The following is a 19,802-nucleotide window of genomic DNA, read 5'->3' as shown; positions in this document are numbered from 1 at the left end:
TGCAACCGATGGGTATAATACCTTCGGGCACATCAACTAGGTTCCAAACCTTATTAGAGTACATATAATCCATCTTAGAATTCATGGCTTCTTGCCACTTCCCGGAGTCTATACTCATAATAGCCTCCTCGTAGGTCTGAGGATCAATATCCTCAACATCCTCTCCTCTAATATGTCCCACATATCTCTCAGGAGGATGGGATACTCTATCAGATCTACGTAAAGTTGAAACTTGTGTATTAGGTACCTGAACAAACTCGGGCTGTAGAGTGGTGCTTGAGCTTGGTTCTCCAACCTCGCTCAACTCTATCATTCTCCCACTGTCTCCGCCAAGAATGTGTTCCTTCTCAAGGAACACTGCTCTCTTAGCTACAAAGACCTTTTGGTCCTCGAGATGATAGAAATAATACCCACAAGTTTCCTTGGGGTATCCCACAAATTTGCATCGCTCTGTCCTTGATTCTAACTTATCGGGGTTGTGTCTTTTAACATGAGCAGGGTAGCCCCAAATCTTAACAACCTTAAGATCAAGCTTCTTCCCTTTCCATATCTCATATGATGTAGACACTACCGACTTAGTTGGAACTCTGTTCAGAAGGTAAGCTGTAGTTTCTAGGGCATATCCTTAGAATGAGATGGGTAGGTCAACGAAACTCATCATGGACTGTACCATATCTAATAACATACGATTTCTCTTTTCAGAGACACCATTGAGCTGATATGTATAAAGAGGTGTCCATTGGGATAATATCCCATGGTCCTTGAGGAACTGAGTAAATCTCTGTACTTAAGTACTCACCTCCTCGATCTGATCGAAGAGTTTTGATACTCTTTCCAGTCTGATTCTCCACCTCATTCTTATACTCTATGAATTTATCAAAGGCCTCGGACTTGTACTTCATTAAGTACACATATCCATACCTTGAGAGATCATCAGTAAATGTAATGAAGTAGGAGTAACCTCCAATGGCATGAGTTGACATGGGTCCACATACATCACTATGTATGAGTTCCAATAACTCAGTGGCTCTCTCTCCAGTTCCACTAAATGGATAGTTAGTCAATTTTTCACGAATGCAAGGCTCACAAGTTGCATATGACACATAGTCGAATGGATCTAGATATTCATCATTTAGTAACTTTTGAATTCTTCTTTCATAGATATGACCTAGCCTACAATGCCACAGGTATGCACTGTTCAACTCATCTCGTTTCCTTTTGGACACATTTACATTCATGATATGTGGAGTAGTGTCTAACATAAATAAACCATTATGCAATGTTCCTTTCATGATGATCTTATCATCTAATAATATCGAACAACCATTGTTCTCAAAAACAAATTTATATCCACTTACTGTTAAATATGAAATGGAGATAATGTTTTTGATAATAGAATGAACAAAATAACATGCATCTTATGCAATAAAAACTCCACTAGGCAGATGTAGGGCGACCTCGCCAACAGCTACAACAACAACTTTTGCTCCATTACCCATCTTGAGGTCCATCTCGCCTCTCTCTAGTCTCCTAGGCCTTGCTAGAACCTGTAACGAATTGCATATATATGATAAGCACTACTGGTATCCAATACCCATGTGTTATCATAAGAGTCTGACAAATGGAGACTGATCATGAATGTACCTGAAGCTTCATCAAGCTTTTGTTTCGCCCTTTCTGCAAGGTACTCTTTGCAATTTATCTTCCAATGCCCATCTTTAGTACAGTGAAAGCACTGGCCTTTGTCCTTTGCTGGGTCTTTCTTAGCAACCTTTGCTTTACTTGGTTTGCCCTTGCCCTTTCCCTTCTTAAGGGACCTTTCTGTTTTCCTTTCTTTTTGGTCTCACCAATGTAGAGAACTGGCTTCTCTTTCTTAATAGTACTCTCTGCCTCCCTCAACATATTGAGGAGCTCTAGGAGAGTCACCTCAAGCTTGTTCATATTAAAATTCATTATGAACTGTGAAAAGGAATCTGGTAGGGACGGAGTTTCTCTATCCACTCAATCATCTTTAGGACATGGTTCTGAACTGGTGTCCCCTCAGTCATCCTAGCGCGGAAGAGGCTCTTAGATATCTCATATCGTTGAGTCCTTCCCTGTTCCTCAAACAATTTGCGGACATGTAGGAGAATGGATCTGGCATCCATCTTTTCATGTTGTCCGCAAATTGTTTGAGGAACAGGGAAGGACTCAACGATATGAGATATCCAAGAGCCTTTTCCGCGCTAGGATGACTGAGGGGACACCGGTTCAGAACCATGTCCTAAAGATGATTGAGTGGATAGAGAAACTCACAAGTCTAGGAATGGTCCTAGAGGATAACTTATGTGTGGACATTGTGATTCAGTCCCTACCAGATTCCTTTTCACAGTTTATAATGAATTTTAATATGAACAAGCTTGAGGTGACTCTCCCAGAGCTCCTCAATATGTTGAGGGAGGCAGAGAGTACTATTAAGAAAGAGAAACCAGTTCTCTACACTGGTGAGACCAGAAAGAAAAGGAAAGCAGAAAGGTCCCTTAAGAAGGGAAAGGGAAAGGGCAAGGGCAAACAAGGTAAAGCAAAGGTTGCTAAGAAAGACCCAGCAAAGGACAAAGGCCAGTGCTTCCACTATGGTAAAGATGGGAACTGGAAGAGGAACTGCAAAGAGTACCTTGCAGAAAGGGCGAAACAAGAAGCTTGGTGAAGCTTCAAGTACATTCATGATCAATCTCCAATTGTTAGATTTTTGTGATAGTGCATTGGTATTGGATACCAATATTGCTTATCACATCTACAATTTATTGTAAATTCTAGCAAAGCTAAGGGGAGATTGACGAGAGGAATATTGCATAAAGGTTTGTTTATGCAAGACACTACTCCACATATCATGAATGTAAGTGTCTAAGAGGAAACGAGATGAGGTGAATAGTGCATACCTATGGCATTGTAGGCTAAGTCACATCCATGAAAGAAGGATTCAAAAGTTGCTAAATGATGGATATCTAGATCCATTCGACTACGTGTCATATGCAACTTGTGAACCTTGCATTCGTGGAAAATTGACCAACTCTCCATTTAGTGGAACTGGAGAGAGAGCCACTGAGTTGTTGGAACTCATACATAGTGATGTATGTGGACCCATGTCAACTCATGCCATTGGAGGTTACTCCTACTTCATTACATTTACTAATGATTTCTCAATGTATGGATATGTGTACTTAATGAAGTACAAGTCCGAGGCCTTTGAGAAATTCAGAGAGTATAGGAATGAGGTGGAGAACCAAACTGGAAAGAGTATCAAAACTTTTCGATCAGATCGAGGCGGTGAGTACTTAAGTACATAGTTTACTCAATTCATCAAGGACCATGGGATATTATCCCAATGGACACCTCCTTATACACCTCAGTTCAATGGTGTCTTTGGAAGGAGAAATTGTACGTTATTAGATATGGTACGGTCCATGATGAGTTTCGCTGACCTACCCATCTCATTCTGGGGATATGCCCTAGAAACCGCAGCTTACCTTCTGAACAGAGTTCCAACTAAGTCGGTAGTGTCTACACCATATGAGATATGGAAAGGGAAGATGCCTGATCTTAAGGTTGTTAAGATTTGGGGCTGCCCTGCCCATGTTAGAAGACACAACCCCGATAAGTTAGAATCAAGGACAAAGCGATGCAAATTTGTGGGATACCCCAAGGAAACTTGTGGGTATTATTTCTATCATCTCGATGACCAAAAGGTCTTTGTAGCTAAGAGAGCAGTGTTCCTTGAGAAGGAACACATTCTTGGCGGAGACAGTGGGAGAATGATAGAGTTGAGCGAAGTTAGAGAACCAAGCTCAAGCACCACTCTACAGCCCGAGTCTGTTCGGGTACCTAATACACAAGTTTCAACTTTACGCAGGTCTGATAGAGTATCTCATCTTCCTGAGAGATATGTGGGACATATTAGAGAAGAGGATGCTGAGGATATTGATCCTCAGACCTACGAGGAGGCTATTATGAGTATAGACTCCGGGAAGTGGCAAGAAGCCATGAATTCTGAGATGGATTCTATGTACTCCAACAAGGTTTGGAACTTATTTGATGCGCCCGAAGGTATTGTACCCATCGGTTGCAAATGGATCTTTAAGAAAAAGATCGGAGTAGATGGAAAGGTAGAGACCTATAAAGCAAGGCTAGTGGCTAAGGGGTATCGTCAAAGGCAAGGTGTTGACTACGACGAAACTTTCTCACCCGTAGCAATGCTAAAATCCATCAGAATTCTATTGGCTATTGCAGCACACTATGATTATGAGATCTGGCAGATGGATGTGAAAACCGCATTCCTCAATGGGAACCTCGAGGAGGAGGTGTATATGATGCAACCTGAGGGATTCGTGTCCAAGAACTGCCCAGATAAGGTGTGTAGGTTTCTTAAATCCATTTATGGACTAAAGCAAGCTTCCCGAAGTTGGAACATAAGATTTGATGAATCAATCAGATCTTATGACTTCATTAAGAACGAAGATGAGCCTTGTGTATACAGGAAGGTAAGTGGGAGCGCTATCACCTTTTTGGTGTTATATGTGGATGACATCCTCATCATTGGGAATGACGTAGGAATGCTATCCACAGTAAAGACTTGGTTATCTAGACACTTCTCCATAAAGGACTTAGGGGAAGCATCCTCTATCTTGGGGATTAGAATCTATAGAGATAGATCCAAGAGGATGCTTGGCTTGTCCCAATCCAGGTACATAGAAACCATTGTCAAAAGGTTTGGCATTGAAAATTCTAAGAAAGGGCGAACATGGATATGATACCTTATGCCTCAGCAATATGGTATATCATGTATGTCATGCTATGTACTAGGCCTGATATAGCGCATGCTCTAAGTGTCACGAGCAGGTATCAGGCGGATCCAGGCTTGGAGCACTGGAAAGTAGTAAAGTGTATCCTTAAGTACTTGAGAAGGACTAAGGATCTTTTGCTAGTATATGGAGGTAATAGCCTTAAGGTTGAAGGCTTCACTGACTCAAGTTTTCAGTCTGATGTCGATGATAGCAAGTCGAATTCAGGGTATGTGTACACCTTGAATGGAGGAGCAGTGTGCTGGAAGAGTTCCAAGCAAGATACCACTGCTGACTCGACCATAGAGGCGGAGTACATTGCTGCATCAGATGCAGCAAAGGAGGGAGTCTGGGTGAAGAAGTTCATCACAGATTTGGGAGTCGATACAGATAGCGACAAGTCGACTTCCTTATATTACGACAACTATGGGGTGATTACTCAAATAAGGGAACCCGGGTCTCATCAGAAGTGTTCTGAGGAGGTTCCAGCTTATAAGAGAGATCGTAACCCGAGGAGATGTAGTAGTGGAAAGAGTTCCATCCGAAGATAACATTGCAGATCCACTGACAAAGTCGTTGTCTCATATTGTCTATGAGCGTCACAGGAGTCTGATGGGGATCAGACACATAGGTGATTGGCTTTAGGTCAAGTGGGAGATTGCTAGTCATATGTGCCCAGCAAGCCAATCACGTGAGTGATGGCACGTGTGACTTGATATAGAATCTTTTTGCTTATTATATTTTGGCGTATATCACTTTATAACTATTGCATAAATGCATATATATATTGTGATGTCCTTGGATTTGTGCAATGGGAATCGGATCGTGATGAGATCACGATAATGAGATCGATTCACCTTTAAACACACATCCTAAATAATCCCGGTCATAGGTTACTCGAGAGGGACATCGTGATAACCGGATAGACTGGTGTGCTGTATACCCGTCCATATGATGGATGCAGCTGGTCTCATAGCTGCTCGTGTAGGGACACTAGGGATACAGTACAGGTGCTCATTGGAGAATGAGTTCACTGATTGATCCGCTTACGGAATGCTGGATGGTTGATGATGCCTTATTGTCAGACAGCGATTCCGTAGTCCTAGTGGTGTATCTGGTCCTTAGACTTGAGACACCAAGGATGTCCTGTATGAGTGCTCCACTCTTTGATACCAAACTTATAGGTTTGGCTGTCCCAGATCTAGTACAACTGGTCATTGGGAGTGGTAGTCGACCTTACGAGGGCTATTGAGTGTCGACAGAGGATCATCCACTCTCGGCGTCATGAGAGGAATATCCCATGTGTTCTTGCTCAGACAAATCCCTGGCCAGGGTCATTCGGGTTGAGAGAGAAAGAGTTCTCCGGGAGAATCCGATTAGAGCAAGACTCGAGTAGAAACCTTATGGGTCTGACAGCACCATGCTCGATATACGGTCTCTGGGATATTAGATGGATGAGGGATTATAGGTACATGGTAACTGAGGACAGACAGGTCCAATGGATTGGATTCCCCTGTATCGTCTGGGGACTACGGCGTAGTGGCCTAGTACGTCCGTAGTCGATGAGTCGAGTGAATTATTACAGAGATAATAATTCACTGAGTTAGAAGGAGTTCTAATAGGTATGACTCACGGCCAACTCGATATTGGGCCTAGAGGGTCACACACATATGGTAGGCATTGTGATGAGTAGAGGTTCGGATATGAGATATCCGACGGAGCCCTTGTCTTATTGGATGCAGATCCAATACCCACTAGGGAAGGACCCATTAGGGTTTGACACGGGATCTCTATAAATAGGAGGGATTCACAGCCTCATAGGCTAGAGTCTTTGCTTGCCCTTCCTATTCTCCTCTCCCTCTCCACCTCAGAGTAGGCCTGGAGTTTTGAGGAGCGTCGTCGCAACCCTGCTGTGTGGATCACCACTAGAGAGGAGGACGCTTGACCTCCTTCACCCTCTCCTAAGGATCTACAAGGAAACAGGGATATATGATCTCCCTAGGTAACACAATCTATACGCAGTTTCATGTTTTGTGGATTTTGCGCACCAATCTTCGCACGACGACGAACATCTTTTTGGGAATCGGGGATTTTTGTTTTCTTGTTCTTCCGCTGCGCATATGATGTCGCTCACCATGATTTCCCAACATTCTACAATGAGCACATGCATTGTATCTCTAGTATCCTCACATGAGCAGCTATGCGATCGACCGCCTCCATCATATGTACAGGTATATAGTACATCAGTCTGTCTGGTTATCTTGATGTCCCTCTCGAGTAACCTATGAACGATATTATTTTGGATCCGTGTTTAAAGGCGAATCGATCTCATTATTATGATCTCATCACGATTCGATTCTCATTGCATAAATCCATAGACATCATAATATATTCATGCAACAGGTAATATAAAGATAAAATATCAAATAATAATAATAAGTAAAAAAATGTGTATCATATCACACGTGCAATCACTCACATGATTGGCTTATAGGGCACCTATGACCAGTAGGATGATTGATGATATCTCATTGTTAGATAATGATTCCGTCGTTCCAATGGTGTAACTAGTCCTTAGACTTGAGACACTAAGGATGTTTTGTATGAGTACTTGACTCTTTGATACCAGACTTATGGGTTTGGATGTTCCAAATCTAGCACAGCTAGTCATCGGGAGTGGCAACCAACTTTACGAGGGCTATTGAGTATCATGAGAGGAATATCTCATATATTCTTGCTCAAATAAATCCTTAGCCAAGATCATTCGAATTGAGAGAGAAAGAGTTCTCTAAAATAATCCGATTAGAACAAGATTGTAGAAGAAATCGTATGGGCCTAACAGCACCATGCCCAGTATACGGTCTTTGGGATATTAGATGGATGAGGGACTATAGGTACACAGTAATTAAGGATAGATATGTCCAAAGGATTGGATTCTCATGTATGTCTAGGGACTATGACATAGTGACCTAGTACGTTCGTAGTCGATGAGTCAAGTGAATTATTATAAAGATAATTATTCACTGAGCTAGAAGGAGTTCCGATAGGTATGACTTACCGTCAGCTCGATATTGGGCCTAGAGGGTCACACACATATGGTAGGTGTTGCGACAAGTAGAGGTTCGGATATGAGATATCCGTTGGAGCTCCTATCTTATTGGATATCCATTAAATCTTTAAATTATTAGATATCCATTAAACCCCTGAATTATTGGATTATATAGATGAGATCCAATAAGAGATAATAAGAGATTATTGGGTAGAGACTCACTAATCTAATATGCTTGGGTAATTTGATGGAGATATAATACCCAATAGGGCAGGATCCATTAGGTTTAAGTTGATAACGAGCTTTTATAAATAGCCAAATGGTCATGGGCTAAATTCTTTTTGGCTTCCACCACTTATTCACCTCTCTCCCTTACCTCATCAACTTGCAGCCCCCCTACCGTATGGATCATTGTTAGAGAGGAGGATAGTTGACCTCCTTTATCCTCTCCCATAGATCTATAGGAATTCTGGGATATACGATCTCCCTAAGTAACACAATCTCCTATGTACGCGTAGTTTTTTTGTTTCGTGGGTTTTTGCATACCAATCTTTACACGATGATAAGAAACTTTTTTTTGTTGGAAATCTGTGTTTTTTTTATTTTTGTTCTTCTACTGCATATGTGATATTGTCTAAGATTTTTCAACAAATATCAGATTAACCGCTTAATCATTTTGATATTTGATCTTGATAAGGTAGGGCAGTTATTATCAATCATTGATGTGAGGCACATCAAGACGTACTACGGTGTCATTTTGGAGCTAGTGACTTGGAGTCCTACTTAGTTGTCGGCCTGTATGGTAGATAAGCTGGCATAAAGCAAAATCATCCATATCACTAGTAATGATCTTGATTTATTATACGACACTAAGAAATTTTTTATTAAAAACTGTTAGATAGTTGATGGAATAAGATAGCTTATATTATTAGCGTAGAGATATTTAGGAATGAATTTGAAGGATTGATAAGAATATCTCAAAAAAAATATATTGAAGATTTAATAATAGACTCTTCCATAAATGTTATAAGTATACCTAAATATAAAGATTAAGTTAAAGTTAGTGTCCTAAAATTTATTTAAATATACATATATAAAGAATACTCTTTATATATGTATATTTAAAAGTCTATTTTATGATAAACTTGTACTAAACTAAAGAACAATTTTGTAGTTAGAATGCTTGGTATATACTATAGCATTCTAGGAATAAAATATTGAAAGACCGTAAAGAACGTGATAGGATATTCATAAAGAACAAAGGATTATATGTTTAGTACATGAGATTAGATTAACTTGAAACTAAAGGATATTTAGATGTTGATTTTATAAATTATCTTAATAATAAAATATTCAATTCGAGGTTTATATCTATGCTATCTAGAGGGGTAATTTCTTAGAATAGCATAAAATAATTTATTATTATATCATCGATAATGAAAGCTAAATTTATTGTGTACTTCCAAGTCATTAATCAAGCTTAATGGTTATGAAATTTCTTCTTAAGATTTGGTATGGTTAACATAATTGTTATACCACTAGTGATATTTTATGATAATCTTATAGTAATTTTTTTTAAATGATAAATAATTCTAAATATATCGAGATAAAATTTTTGAAGGTTAGAGAAGGAGTTCATAAACAAGTGTCAATTAAAGAACTAAGTGATACTTTAATTAATGTCCATTTATTCATAAAGATCTTATAACCTTAAATATTTAAAGAACATATTGACTCGCGAGCAACTTATAAAAGATATGGTGATAAATATTTAGTTCAATATTTTTTACTTATAAAATAAAATTTATTTATTTATGCTTACCTATATATATATATATATATATATATATATATATATATATATATATATATATATATATTATAGTTGAATGTTATAATAGGATTATCTTGATAAGATAAAATTATAAGGATCATTATACACTACATTAGAAAAGATTGTTATGGTACATATGACGAATTTTAATATTAATGAGATATAACTATTTTGACTCATATTAGTAGTGCGAGTTAATTTAGTATGATTAAATCTATTAAACTTATTAGTCTATTTTCTAAAATTCACAGACATATAAAATACTTTTTAAAAATTCTAGATGCCAATTGAGTAAAACTAATTTCAAAATAAATTTTATTTTATTTTTATAATTTTATAATTTTATTTTATATCTTAATAAGTTAATAAACTAAGCAAGAAAATATTAGTTTATATGAATGACATAATAAATTAGGATAATATATTTAAAAGGTTTAATTAGATTATGCTTAAAGATATCAGCCCATAGAAAATAAGTCGTAATCTTAAAATGTTACCTTGATAAGAGGGATTCTCTCAAGTTAATTGTATGTAGATCCCTTACTTTTTATTTATATAATTATATGGCCTCTTAAATTTAGCTCATTGGTTTTTAATATAATTATTAAAATAATTATGTGAAAAATAAGAAGAGAGAAGAAGGGCACAATTTTGTTCCTATACAAAAACTACGGAGGCTTCACATCGATTTGATTCGATAATTGCTTCAAAAAGGAATACACCTCATTCTCGGTTTACAATGATTTAGATTTCAATCTTAGATAAATTATTTCAGTAACATAAGCACTTCCTTGATAACCACTAACAAATGGTAGCAGTTAGATTTTTCATGATGAATATGCAACTTCCAATTCTATTACGATCCTCAGAATCCAACCCCTCCCTACCGTGTGACCCATCAGTATTCATGTTTGTCCACCATATCAAAATATTATGGACGATCGATTTTTAACTAAAATTAATATTATAAACTTTGAGTAAAAAAAATATAATAAAACATCCATTATAAAATATATAAAGTGCATTAATAAATTAATTTTTACTAATAGTAAAATAAGAGTGGGATAATATGTAATTTTTTTGATCTTCCAGGTATAAACATATATAACCAGTCAAATTTGAACCCGTCTCAGCTTCGTAATGGAATAGCTCATTAATTTGATATGATTATTCTTTTTTATCAATATAGATTCCACAGACTCGGTTTAAGTAAAATTACTTAAACACATAAACTTAATCATTAAAGAGACTTATCTATAGACTTACTTAAACACAAGGTTTTGTTTTTTCTCTCCCTAAAACAAACAGAAATCGTGTTTAGATGAGGGGAAGAATGGTCCAACAGCCATAATTGAGACAAGGAAGAATTTTTCTTCAAGATAAAAAAAGAAAAAAAGAAAAAAAATTCATATCCGAATCAGATTAATTTTATCAAATCGACGATCAAAATCTATTCTAAAATTATTTAAAGGATATTAGAACTTAAATTGATTGGGTCCGCCCAACCAATATCAAAACCAAGATTTGACATTATCCACAACTAACTGATTGCTTTAATAGTAAACTCCGAATCTAATTCGTGTTCATGTTCCTACCTAAACTTGTCTCTGACGTAATCAAAATATATCTGAATCCAGATTAAGTCAATTGAAAATAACTCGAATATCGAAAAAAAAATCCATATATAAAATTTATTGTCACGTTTGATATTTGATGAAGTTGATGCGTTTGCACGAGCAAGTTTTCCCGTCGCATCGACACCCCTATCTTTATATTAAGTGTGGGATAAGGAGGAGATGAGAGCGAGCAGTCTTAGGAAGCCACCCAACGAAGAGTCTCCATCTGTACGTCTTCTCCTTGACGGTTAGTTTGGGAGCCCACGCGCGTGATTGGATGCGACGTTACCCCATCCTGGGCCCCAGACCAAAAAAAGGAAAAACGAACCCAAGGTCACAGCGAACTGCTATGCTCGGCTGGCCTTTATATATTTGTATATATATATATATATATATATATTCCTTTTTTAATCCAAAATTTTGAGACTTCAATACTACATAGTTTTAGCCTTACTCCTTCGACAATCAGCGATGGACGCGTGTTCATATGCAACGTTATGTCGACGTGGCTGATCTCGATTGTTGGCTATGTCTGTTCCCTGATCCGCACTAATTTAGGAGATCACAGGGGCATTTCTTTGAACAGGGAATGCAATGTGAGGGAGGTGGGCACCACCGCAGGTTGTCGTATTCTCAAGCTTCTGTGACCGTCCATCAAGCTGTTACCCCTTCCTTTCGCTCACCACGTGGCGGATCAACATTATTTCGTCCACCTAGCGGAGGAAGGAAAAAATTAATTAAAAGGGTGAAATTTCAAAGGGGGCGAAGGGGAAGGCGACCATCTTGCCAGGGCAAAGGAACGTAGGCAACTCGACGCCCCCTTCCGATCGCCGTGGGACGGAGGATTTTTTTGTTCGGGCAATCCTCTCGCTTTCTCCTCTCTTAGCATTCATCGTTTAACTTGAAATTCTTTCGTTTTTGCCATGGTTTTCCTTTTTTTTTCTTCTTTTTTATGATTTCCCGTTCAAAACTTGCAAAGAGACCTTTCTTTGGGGGGGGAATTTTGACATAACTTGTCGTTTTTTGTTTCTAGATCCCAAGTTTCTGATTTATTTGGCGTCGATTTCTTGGAATCCGTCAATCGGGGTCTCCGATTGGAGGCCGGTGATCGGGCGAGGAGGATTAGATATCGATCATGGCGTGTAAGGGGTTCTGGGAGTGCTTGTTAAAGCTTCTCAACTTTCTATTGACGCTCACCGGGTTGGCGATGGTGGGATATGGGATTTATTTGCTGGTGATATGGAATAAGGCCTCTTCTAGCGGCGTTGGCGAGGACCTGGCTTTGCCGACGGGCGGTGATCCCGAGTTCTTGAAGCTTGGACGGCCCATGCTTGTCGCCGTGTCCCTTTCGTCGAGCTTTCTCGATCATCTTCCCAAAGCTTGGTATGGGATGCTTCTGATTCGCTGTTCCTTGGCGAAGGAATTTCTGTTAATTCCACTTGAAAAGTTTCAGCTTTTTTTCCTTTTTGTTGGTTGATGTGATCGATCATCTAGTTATGCTTGTCGCTTGTTTCATTTTGCTTATTATGGTAAAAGATAAATTTAGTCTTAGGTTAATTTATAAAAGTGCTAACAATTGTTTAAAATCCTTAATTTCGTGAAAAAAGATATCTTTTACTTATTTGTGCCTTTTGGTATGAGTAGATGCTGAACTGGTAAAAAGGCAGATTTAGATAATCGAAAGAATCTTGCTGCTTATGTTCATACTTGAAATTCTTTCCTCCTTTTGTGGTGTTTTGAAATTTCTTTAGGATTGTGCAGTAGTTAATTATGCATTATCATCACACACTAAACCATTCATTTTCTCTGTTTCCATTTCTTTTGTGGAGCTTATCTTTCGCTCTAACCACAATTCTTGCCAACCCACCTCGTGCTCTATATGCACTAATTCGATTTTGCTAAAATAAGGCAAACGTGAAGATTACACTAGTGCTATAAAGTCACATTTACAGTTATGATGATTTAACTCATTGTTCTGGAAGCTAGAGTTCCATGTTATCATTTGGTTACACCTTCATGCAACTCAGTATCCATTGGAAGAAGATCCACTAATAGTGATTTGAATTTTATTGCTTTTTCCCCAAGGAATTGCATAGAAATATATGCAATATGAAGCCAAGAAAATTTTAGATTCAGCAACACCATCTTCCAGTTCAATGACTCGTACGAGGAATTGATGTGCCTGCAGACAAAGAAAGAGTATTTCTAGCTGTTTTTTTTTTTTTTCTGTCACCAGTCCAACCAGGATGCCTTAACAGTACCTACAGAGTACTATTGGATATATTGCACACTGCCAAATGTGCCTCCATACCATGCCATTCAACTGGAAAAACAATTATTGTTTTCTGTGATGTCAGAGTTTATTCTGTAAGATTTTTTATTCTACCACCCTTCTGGCTAATAAAACTGCCTTATCATTTGGTTGATATTCATTTCTATATTGCTTTCTTCGCTAGGTTCCTTTAAGAAGACAACAATTTAAATTTCTTTATTGTTTCTAGCTATGGCTTCACATATACAGTCCAAAAAGCAAGTTTTGTCTCTGATCAGTTTCTAAATCCTTTGTCCATGTTTGTTTTTTTAACCTATCATTCATTACCATTGATGGAAATACTAAACTAGTGATATGATGTTATTGCAGGTTCATTTATTTATTTATTGGTGTTGGGATTATTATCTTTGTCATATCATGCTTTGGCTGCATTGGAGCATTAACAAGAAACGGGTGCTGCCTGTCTTGTGTATCCTGACATTTTGAAATTTAATTTTCATTTCTTGTATTTATGTTCATTAACTTAGGACATGTTTGCATTATATTTTATAAAATCATATGCTTGTATTGCCTTCTGGCATGCAAATTGTTCAGTTCGTTCCACTCGAGTTGGCTGGCACTAATTGTATATATATCACATGTTATTGATATTAAAAAGCTACGTACAACCATATTTTTTGCAATCTTAAATAGCAAATTGTATACTCTTTGATTTAGTCATTCAACGTAAAACCATTGTAAAATATTGCAAGCCTAGTGTTCCATCAAATGAGTTTGTGCTATAAGGTTGCTTGTTCTAAATGATCAAATGATAACATTATGGCCATAAACAAAGGCCATGAGGTTTCCCACTGAAGGTAGGTTCCAACCGAACAAATTGAGGTGATGCCACACCAGTAGTACTTAAGCAATGTAGGAAACTGTCTTTTGTATAACTTGAGGAAAAAAAAGAACATTACATATGGGATATTGTCATTCACGAGGACAAATAATAAAATCTGTCATCTTTGACCATGTGTTCTTTCTCAATAAATCTAAGTGGACATATTATCTAGTCTCACTTAAGTAGACACTCTTTTATTGTCAATATAATGCTTTCCTTAACACCAAAACAGTATGCTTTTCTAGTGATCTTGTTGGTTCTAGTTGAGGTGGCTGCTGCTGCTTTCATAATCTTTGACCATAGCTGGAAGGATGTGAGATACTTTTAATATCTGTAACCTCTTTTCTGCCTTTCGTTTTTCTTTTGGTGGGTTCTGATGTTGAGTTCCTGCAGCTGATTCCTGATGATAAAACTGGAAATTTTGAGACTATATATAATTTTTTGGAGGATAACTGGAAGATAGCAAAGTGGGTTGCTCTTGGAGCTGTTATTTTAGAGGTGAGTGTGATCTATGACCCTTTCAGGCTTTTAAGCAGAGGTAGAAAAAATATTTCATATTCCTTCTTTTGAGTTGATCAATATTCTGACTATTTATATTGACTTTTTGTTTTTTGAACAAAACAAGTTTTTGACTATATATGGCCACACTTTTCACTATTGTCTCATGATTACTTCATAGAAATTCACTTCGATGATATGTTGGTTAAATCCAAAATATATTATCTATAATAAGTGTGATACTTGATCCATTGTTTTCTATCAGATGCTCCTGCTGTAAGCCTTTAGAAATTAGCAAAAGTTCTTAGAAAAGCTGCAGTCAGTTGTTACTAGTTCTTTTAAGATAACACTTAAAATGCTCCTCTAGTCGTGTATGGTCATGACCATAAAAATGGCTGTTAGTTTGTGTTCATGCAAGGGATCTGGGTTGTTTTAACTTCTTTATTGTCAGAGGTCAATATTGGATGGGCATCCTTTCCTCTTGTAAGATATCTGTATAGTTCAGTTTAGGATTTAGGCTTTGGTTGGGTCCAAGTAAGATATCTGTATAGTTCATTTTAAGATTTAGGCTTTATTTGGGTCCAATTTACTTGGAATCAACTTTGGTTGATCCTTGTAAGATATCTGTACAGTTCTTTTCAGGATTTAAGCTTTGGTTGGGTCCAAGTTACTTGGAAACAACTTTGTTTGATCCTTTGTGCATTCAGTAATCACTTCCTGTTATAGAGGGGACCAAGCCACACAGATTTATTCAAGAATAACCTAGGATATTTTCACATGCCAGTTGCAACCCTGAAGTTGAGTGATGTCTTAAATTGTTTTGCACTAATTAATCTTTATTTTATTAAGATCATTAATTTATTATAACATCTGTGTGAAGCTCCATTGTGGACTTAGGAATTATATGAATATAATCTGCAGGCCTTTGTATTCGTGTTAGCCCTTATTGTAAGAGCAGCAAACAGGCCTGCCGAATATGATAGTGATGATGAATATATTGCTCCAAGATCTACCATCCGACAGCCATTAATGAACCGGCAAGGAACTCCGGCAACTGGAGTACCTGTTCTTGGCACTCTTGACCATCGTCCTAGCAGAAATGATGCCTGGAGCCAACGGATGAGGGAAAAGGTGATCTCTGCACTCTGCATGGAATCTTCGATTGTGTTTGCAATTTGTTACACTTGTTAGTTCTAATTTTCTTTCTTTGTGTTGTTTTCTTCTGCTAGTATGGTCTTGATACCTCTGAGTTCACGTACAACCCATCAGACCCAAACAGATATCAACCAGCTACTGCACCTCAGGTGGAAGAAAGGGGCCGCTGCATCATTATGTGAACATCGTACGGTTGAAGCTTTGCTTGCACAGTTTGCTAGTCACTTCTTTTCGATGTGTGAAGCTCTCAAGAGGTTTTCCCTGTTTAATTGAATGTTTAGGTTAACTGCCACTTGAGTTTGCTGCCTGATTTCACTGCATAAAACTTCTTTCTTCTCTTTTACTTGATACATTACCTCTCAGATAAAATTGCATTGCGGCATCAAATTAGTCTGACATCATATCTGAATATAGACGAATGACCATTTTGACAGCTTAAATCAAATATCAGCTGTTTCATATTCTTATCTTAAGAGCATGCAATATATACTTTCATGAAGAGCATTGGAAGGTGGTGAACAAGCAGGGTAGCTTCTGCCCTTGGACATCTTTAACGTCTTTATTAGAACCTTTGTTTCTTCATTTGCAAAAACATGAGCAATTATTTTCAGCTCATCCTCTGCTGTTATTTCCGTGGAACTCAAAAGCTATGTTCTTTGTTTCTTTTTAGATTTGTTCTGTTTTCATGATCTTATATTGGAGAACTTCCATCATCCATGGCCATATTAATATCAGAAAGAATACTTTCAGCATCAGAATAATTGATTGTTGCACTCATGTGAAACCAGGTACAAATTCTGCCTAATTTTGGTGTAAGATGATGATTCACTTCCCTGCAGCATAATTCTTATCATAAAGTCAGACTGGGGTTTAACTTTCTGCACAATTATTACTTACAAGCCTGTAATCCGAACATGTACTTATCAAAATTACATATTGGCAACTAATATTGACAATATTTTACCCTTATTTTCACATTTTTTTAGCTTGTCATTAAGCATTTCTGTACCATGCATACAATTGACATTAGGAAATATCACATTAATTGTAAATACGATATGTTAAGTCGAAGTCGACATAAAGGCAAAGGGATTGGGCGAGCATGTCATTGACAATGAGTCGCTCCTTTAATACAGTTGACAATAGGAACTCCTGCAACTTTGTCGACGTGATAGGTGAAAGGTCGATTCTAGTAAAAGCTTATGGAAGGATGATGACGATGATGTCAAATAATTAAAAATAATAATCGATTTTAGAGTTTTTGTATATATAAATGAGTTACCAAACTAGATAAATTTTTTTATAGCTGAGGTGTCGTCGACTTTGTCGATCCACCCCACCAATTACTTGCATTCAACAAAAACCTCTTCTAATGATCGAATCAGTATTCTTTCTGAGTTATGGTAGAGAGCAGAGCACGCACTATAACAACAACAGCTAGGCGCTTAAAAGAAACAAACTTTACGAAAAACAGATAAGTAGCAGGAAGAAAGGCAACAGAAGAAGATAAGATCCGATCCAACCATATCCTATCGAAGTGATGATTAAAGTGTCTTATATAATTATCCGTGTCCAGAGAATGCAGAAGCTGTTATTGGCTGGATCACAAAATCATCAAGCAGATATACATAATGCGTGAATCAAACAAATATTTAATATATAGTAGATGTCAATCTTCTTCGTACCTTCTGAGTGGCCACCTCCCCTGCAAAAGGCTTGCTTCATGGGTTGCGGCCACCTCCCAGTGTCTCCAGGAAAAGCTAAAGCTAAAGCTAAAGCCGAGGCCACTCCCGGTATTCTTTTCTTGGTCCAAGCTTAGACGGTCCTATCTTTTCCCATCATTAGGTCCTCCACGCCTACTTGGCAGCAGCCGACCACCACCCTGTGCGTCGGGCGCTCCTCCATGCACGCTGGCCGCGGGACGCTTTCCCACCTGCACCCGCCGCCCTCCTCCAGCTCGCACAGGAATAAATCCTTCGGGTAGGACGGGTTGTAGACGTAGGCGAACCTCCCCTCGCTCAGGAATCCGAGCGACGACAGGCCCCACCCCCCGTCCCCCACCAGCTCCTCCACCATCGCCCGCGGCATGCTCCCTACCTCCTCCTCTACCTGCAGGGATTCCTCGTCCACCGCCCACAGCCGCACGCTCTCCGCCCTCCAGCCGAACCCCGTCCCGATCCCGCCCGCCCCCGCCAGCAGCAGGCGCCCGTTCGCGAACCCGATGGCCGCGTGCCGCACGGTCGGGTCCGGCACGCGCACGCCTCGCGCCGGCCCCCACCGCCTGGATTCCACGTCGAACCAGCTCAAGGTGAAGGGTGACTGCTTCTCCAGAACGTACAGCCTCCGCCCCACCGCCGCCGAGGAGATCGATTCGGACCATCTGAAGGCTTCCGGCATGGGCTCACACGAAACCCATGCGCCGCTGGCGCCTCCGTCGAACACCTCGACCGCGTTCTCTCCGTCCTCGAGGTCGCTCGCGCCGCCCGCCACCACGACGCGGGTCCCAACGACGGCCACCACCGGCTCCGTCCGCGAGTAGCGCGGCGGCTCCAGCTGGCGCCAGGAAGCGCCGAAGGGGTCTGTGGCGAGGGCTAGCGCCGAGACAGAGAGGACGCAGAGGCGGGTGCCGCCTCCGGGGGAGAGCATGTAGGAGGAGAACTGCTGCGGCTGGGGCCCCTGGCGGTGGGAAGGGTAGCTGGGCGCGAAGGGGAGAGACCGCCACGCGCGGGAGAGGGGGTCAAAGGCGGCGGCAACCTGGCGACGACCCAGGTGGTGGAGGATGAACCACGGCGGCGGGCGGCGCGGGGAGGAGAGGACGGCGGTACGCCAAGCCTTGGAGACGCGGGAGGCGGGGAGGAGGTCGAGGGGGGACACGCGGGAGACGATGGCGTCCAACACGTCGCCGTGGAGGGCAGTATCCGCCGCCGCCTCTTTTTGTTTCGGCCGTTGTTCCATCTATCTCTCTCTCTCTCTCATTCATTCATTCATTCATTCATCCGCCTGTGTTGACGTTATGAAGACGGCAACCTGCGTTAGGTCGCACGTCCTCGACATGGGCCCCACCTGTGTCATATGAGATGGTGTCTGCGTGAGTCGGTCGAACCAGGCACCAGGTAGCTCGGCCAAATTGTGGGCCCCAGTTGTGATGGCACGATGTCAAAGAGGGAATCGCTGGAAAGACGGAATGGGGGGAGAGACCAATTATTGTGTATTTCCTTTTCGCTAGTTGGGCGACTGTTGAAAGCGGGAAGCTCGAGCTGTTTGTTGTCGTCTTTTTATTTGTTTAGGTGAAGGGTGTGTGACTCGGGGATGGTTATTAAAAGTATCCGAGTGTGTGTGTGTGTGTGTGTGTGTGTGAGCCGCACGTTGCAGGATCCGATCCCAATGACGTCTTATCTTCACGTAAGAAAATAGAATCCAAGGATTAAAATAAGCCGACGTGGGAAAATCGTACGCAAAATGTGTTACTGCAATTTGATATGTAGTCACAGAGTTCCGCTGATGCTTCGCCGGTTGAAGTTCTTTCTCGTGGCAACTGCAAGTTATTGGGCACAACTCAACACGATGGATCTCCTCCTCCTCTTTCTTGACTCCACCCTTCAATCTGGGGCAGATGACCAAACCTTTCTCTTCTTTAGTGTAGATAGAGAAATCGCACTCGGTTCACAAAAGGAACTA

At 39.9% G+C, this 19,802-nt stretch overlaps 2 protein-coding genes across 5 annotated transcripts; one reads left to right on the top strand and one right to left on the bottom strand.

Moving 5' to 3' along the window:
• The first annotated feature begins 12,038 nt into the window (after positions 1 to 12,038).
• Positions 12,039 to 17,099, top strand: LOC135582649 (tobamovirus multiplication protein 2A-like). Of its 4 annotated transcripts, none has more exons than XR_010513454.1 (8): positions 12,039 to 12,174; positions 12,350 to 12,699; positions 13,958 to 14,057; positions 14,704 to 14,784; positions 14,865 to 14,969; positions 15,891 to 16,100; positions 16,199 to 16,378; positions 16,913 to 17,099. XR_010513454.1 is itself a non-coding variant. In XM_065183159.1 (8 exons), the coding sequence occupies exons 2-7, from the start codon at positions 12,452 to 12,454 to the stop codon at positions 16,304 to 16,306; spliced, it is 852 nt and encodes a 283-aa protein (XP_065039231.1). In that variant the 5' UTR covers positions 12,039 to 12,174; positions 12,350 to 12,451; the 3' UTR covers positions 16,307 to 16,311; positions 16,913 to 17,099. The 4 variants fall into 4 exon arrangements, 3 of the variants coding, with proteins under 3 accessions (XP_065039231.1, XP_065039230.1, XP_065039233.1); XM_065183159.1 differs by having other exon boundaries at positions 16,199 to 16,311; XM_065183158.1 differs by lacking the exon at positions 16,913 to 17,099 and having other exon boundaries at positions 16,199 to 16,585.
• An 840-nt stretch (positions 17,100 to 17,939) lies between these two features.
• On the bottom strand, positions 17,940 to 19,079 carry LOC135673900 (F-box/kelch-repeat protein At1g23390-like). The gene has a single exon (XM_065183300.1). The coding sequence runs from the start codon at positions 19,077 to 19,079 to the stop codon at positions 17,940 to 17,942; it is 1,140 nt and encodes a 379-aa protein (XP_065039372.1).
• Positions 19,080 to 19,802: the final 723 nt, after the last annotated feature.

The sequence above is a fragment of the Musa acuminata genome, chromosome BXJ1-5, assembly GCF_036884655.1.
Source record: "Musa acuminata AAA Group cultivar baxijiao chromosome BXJ1-5, Cavendish_Baxijiao_AAA, whole genome shotgun sequence".
Taxonomy (NCBI): Eukaryota; Viridiplantae; Streptophyta; class Magnoliopsida; order Zingiberales; family Musaceae; genus Musa; species Musa acuminata.
Note: the sequence above shows the minus strand (reverse complement) of the source record. Positions and strands in the feature narration are given on the sequence as shown.

Coding starts and splice junctions, on each gene's coding strand:
- LOC135673900 (XM_065183300.1), bottom strand. CDS start 19,079: ATGGAACAACGGCCGAAACAAAAAGAGGCGGCGGCGGATACTGCCCTC.
- LOC135582649 (XM_065183159.1), top strand. CDS start 12,452: ATGGCGTGTAAGGGGTTCTGGGAGTGCTTGTTAAAGCTTCTCAACTTT. Junction 12,700..13,957: donor GATCATCTTCCCAAAGCTTG/GTATGGGATGCT, acceptor ATGTTATTGCAG/GTTCATTTATTTATTTATTG. Junction 14,058..14,703: donor ACGGGTGCTGCCTGTCTTGT/GTATCCTGACAT, acceptor ACACCAAAACAG/TATGCTTTTCTAGTGATCTT.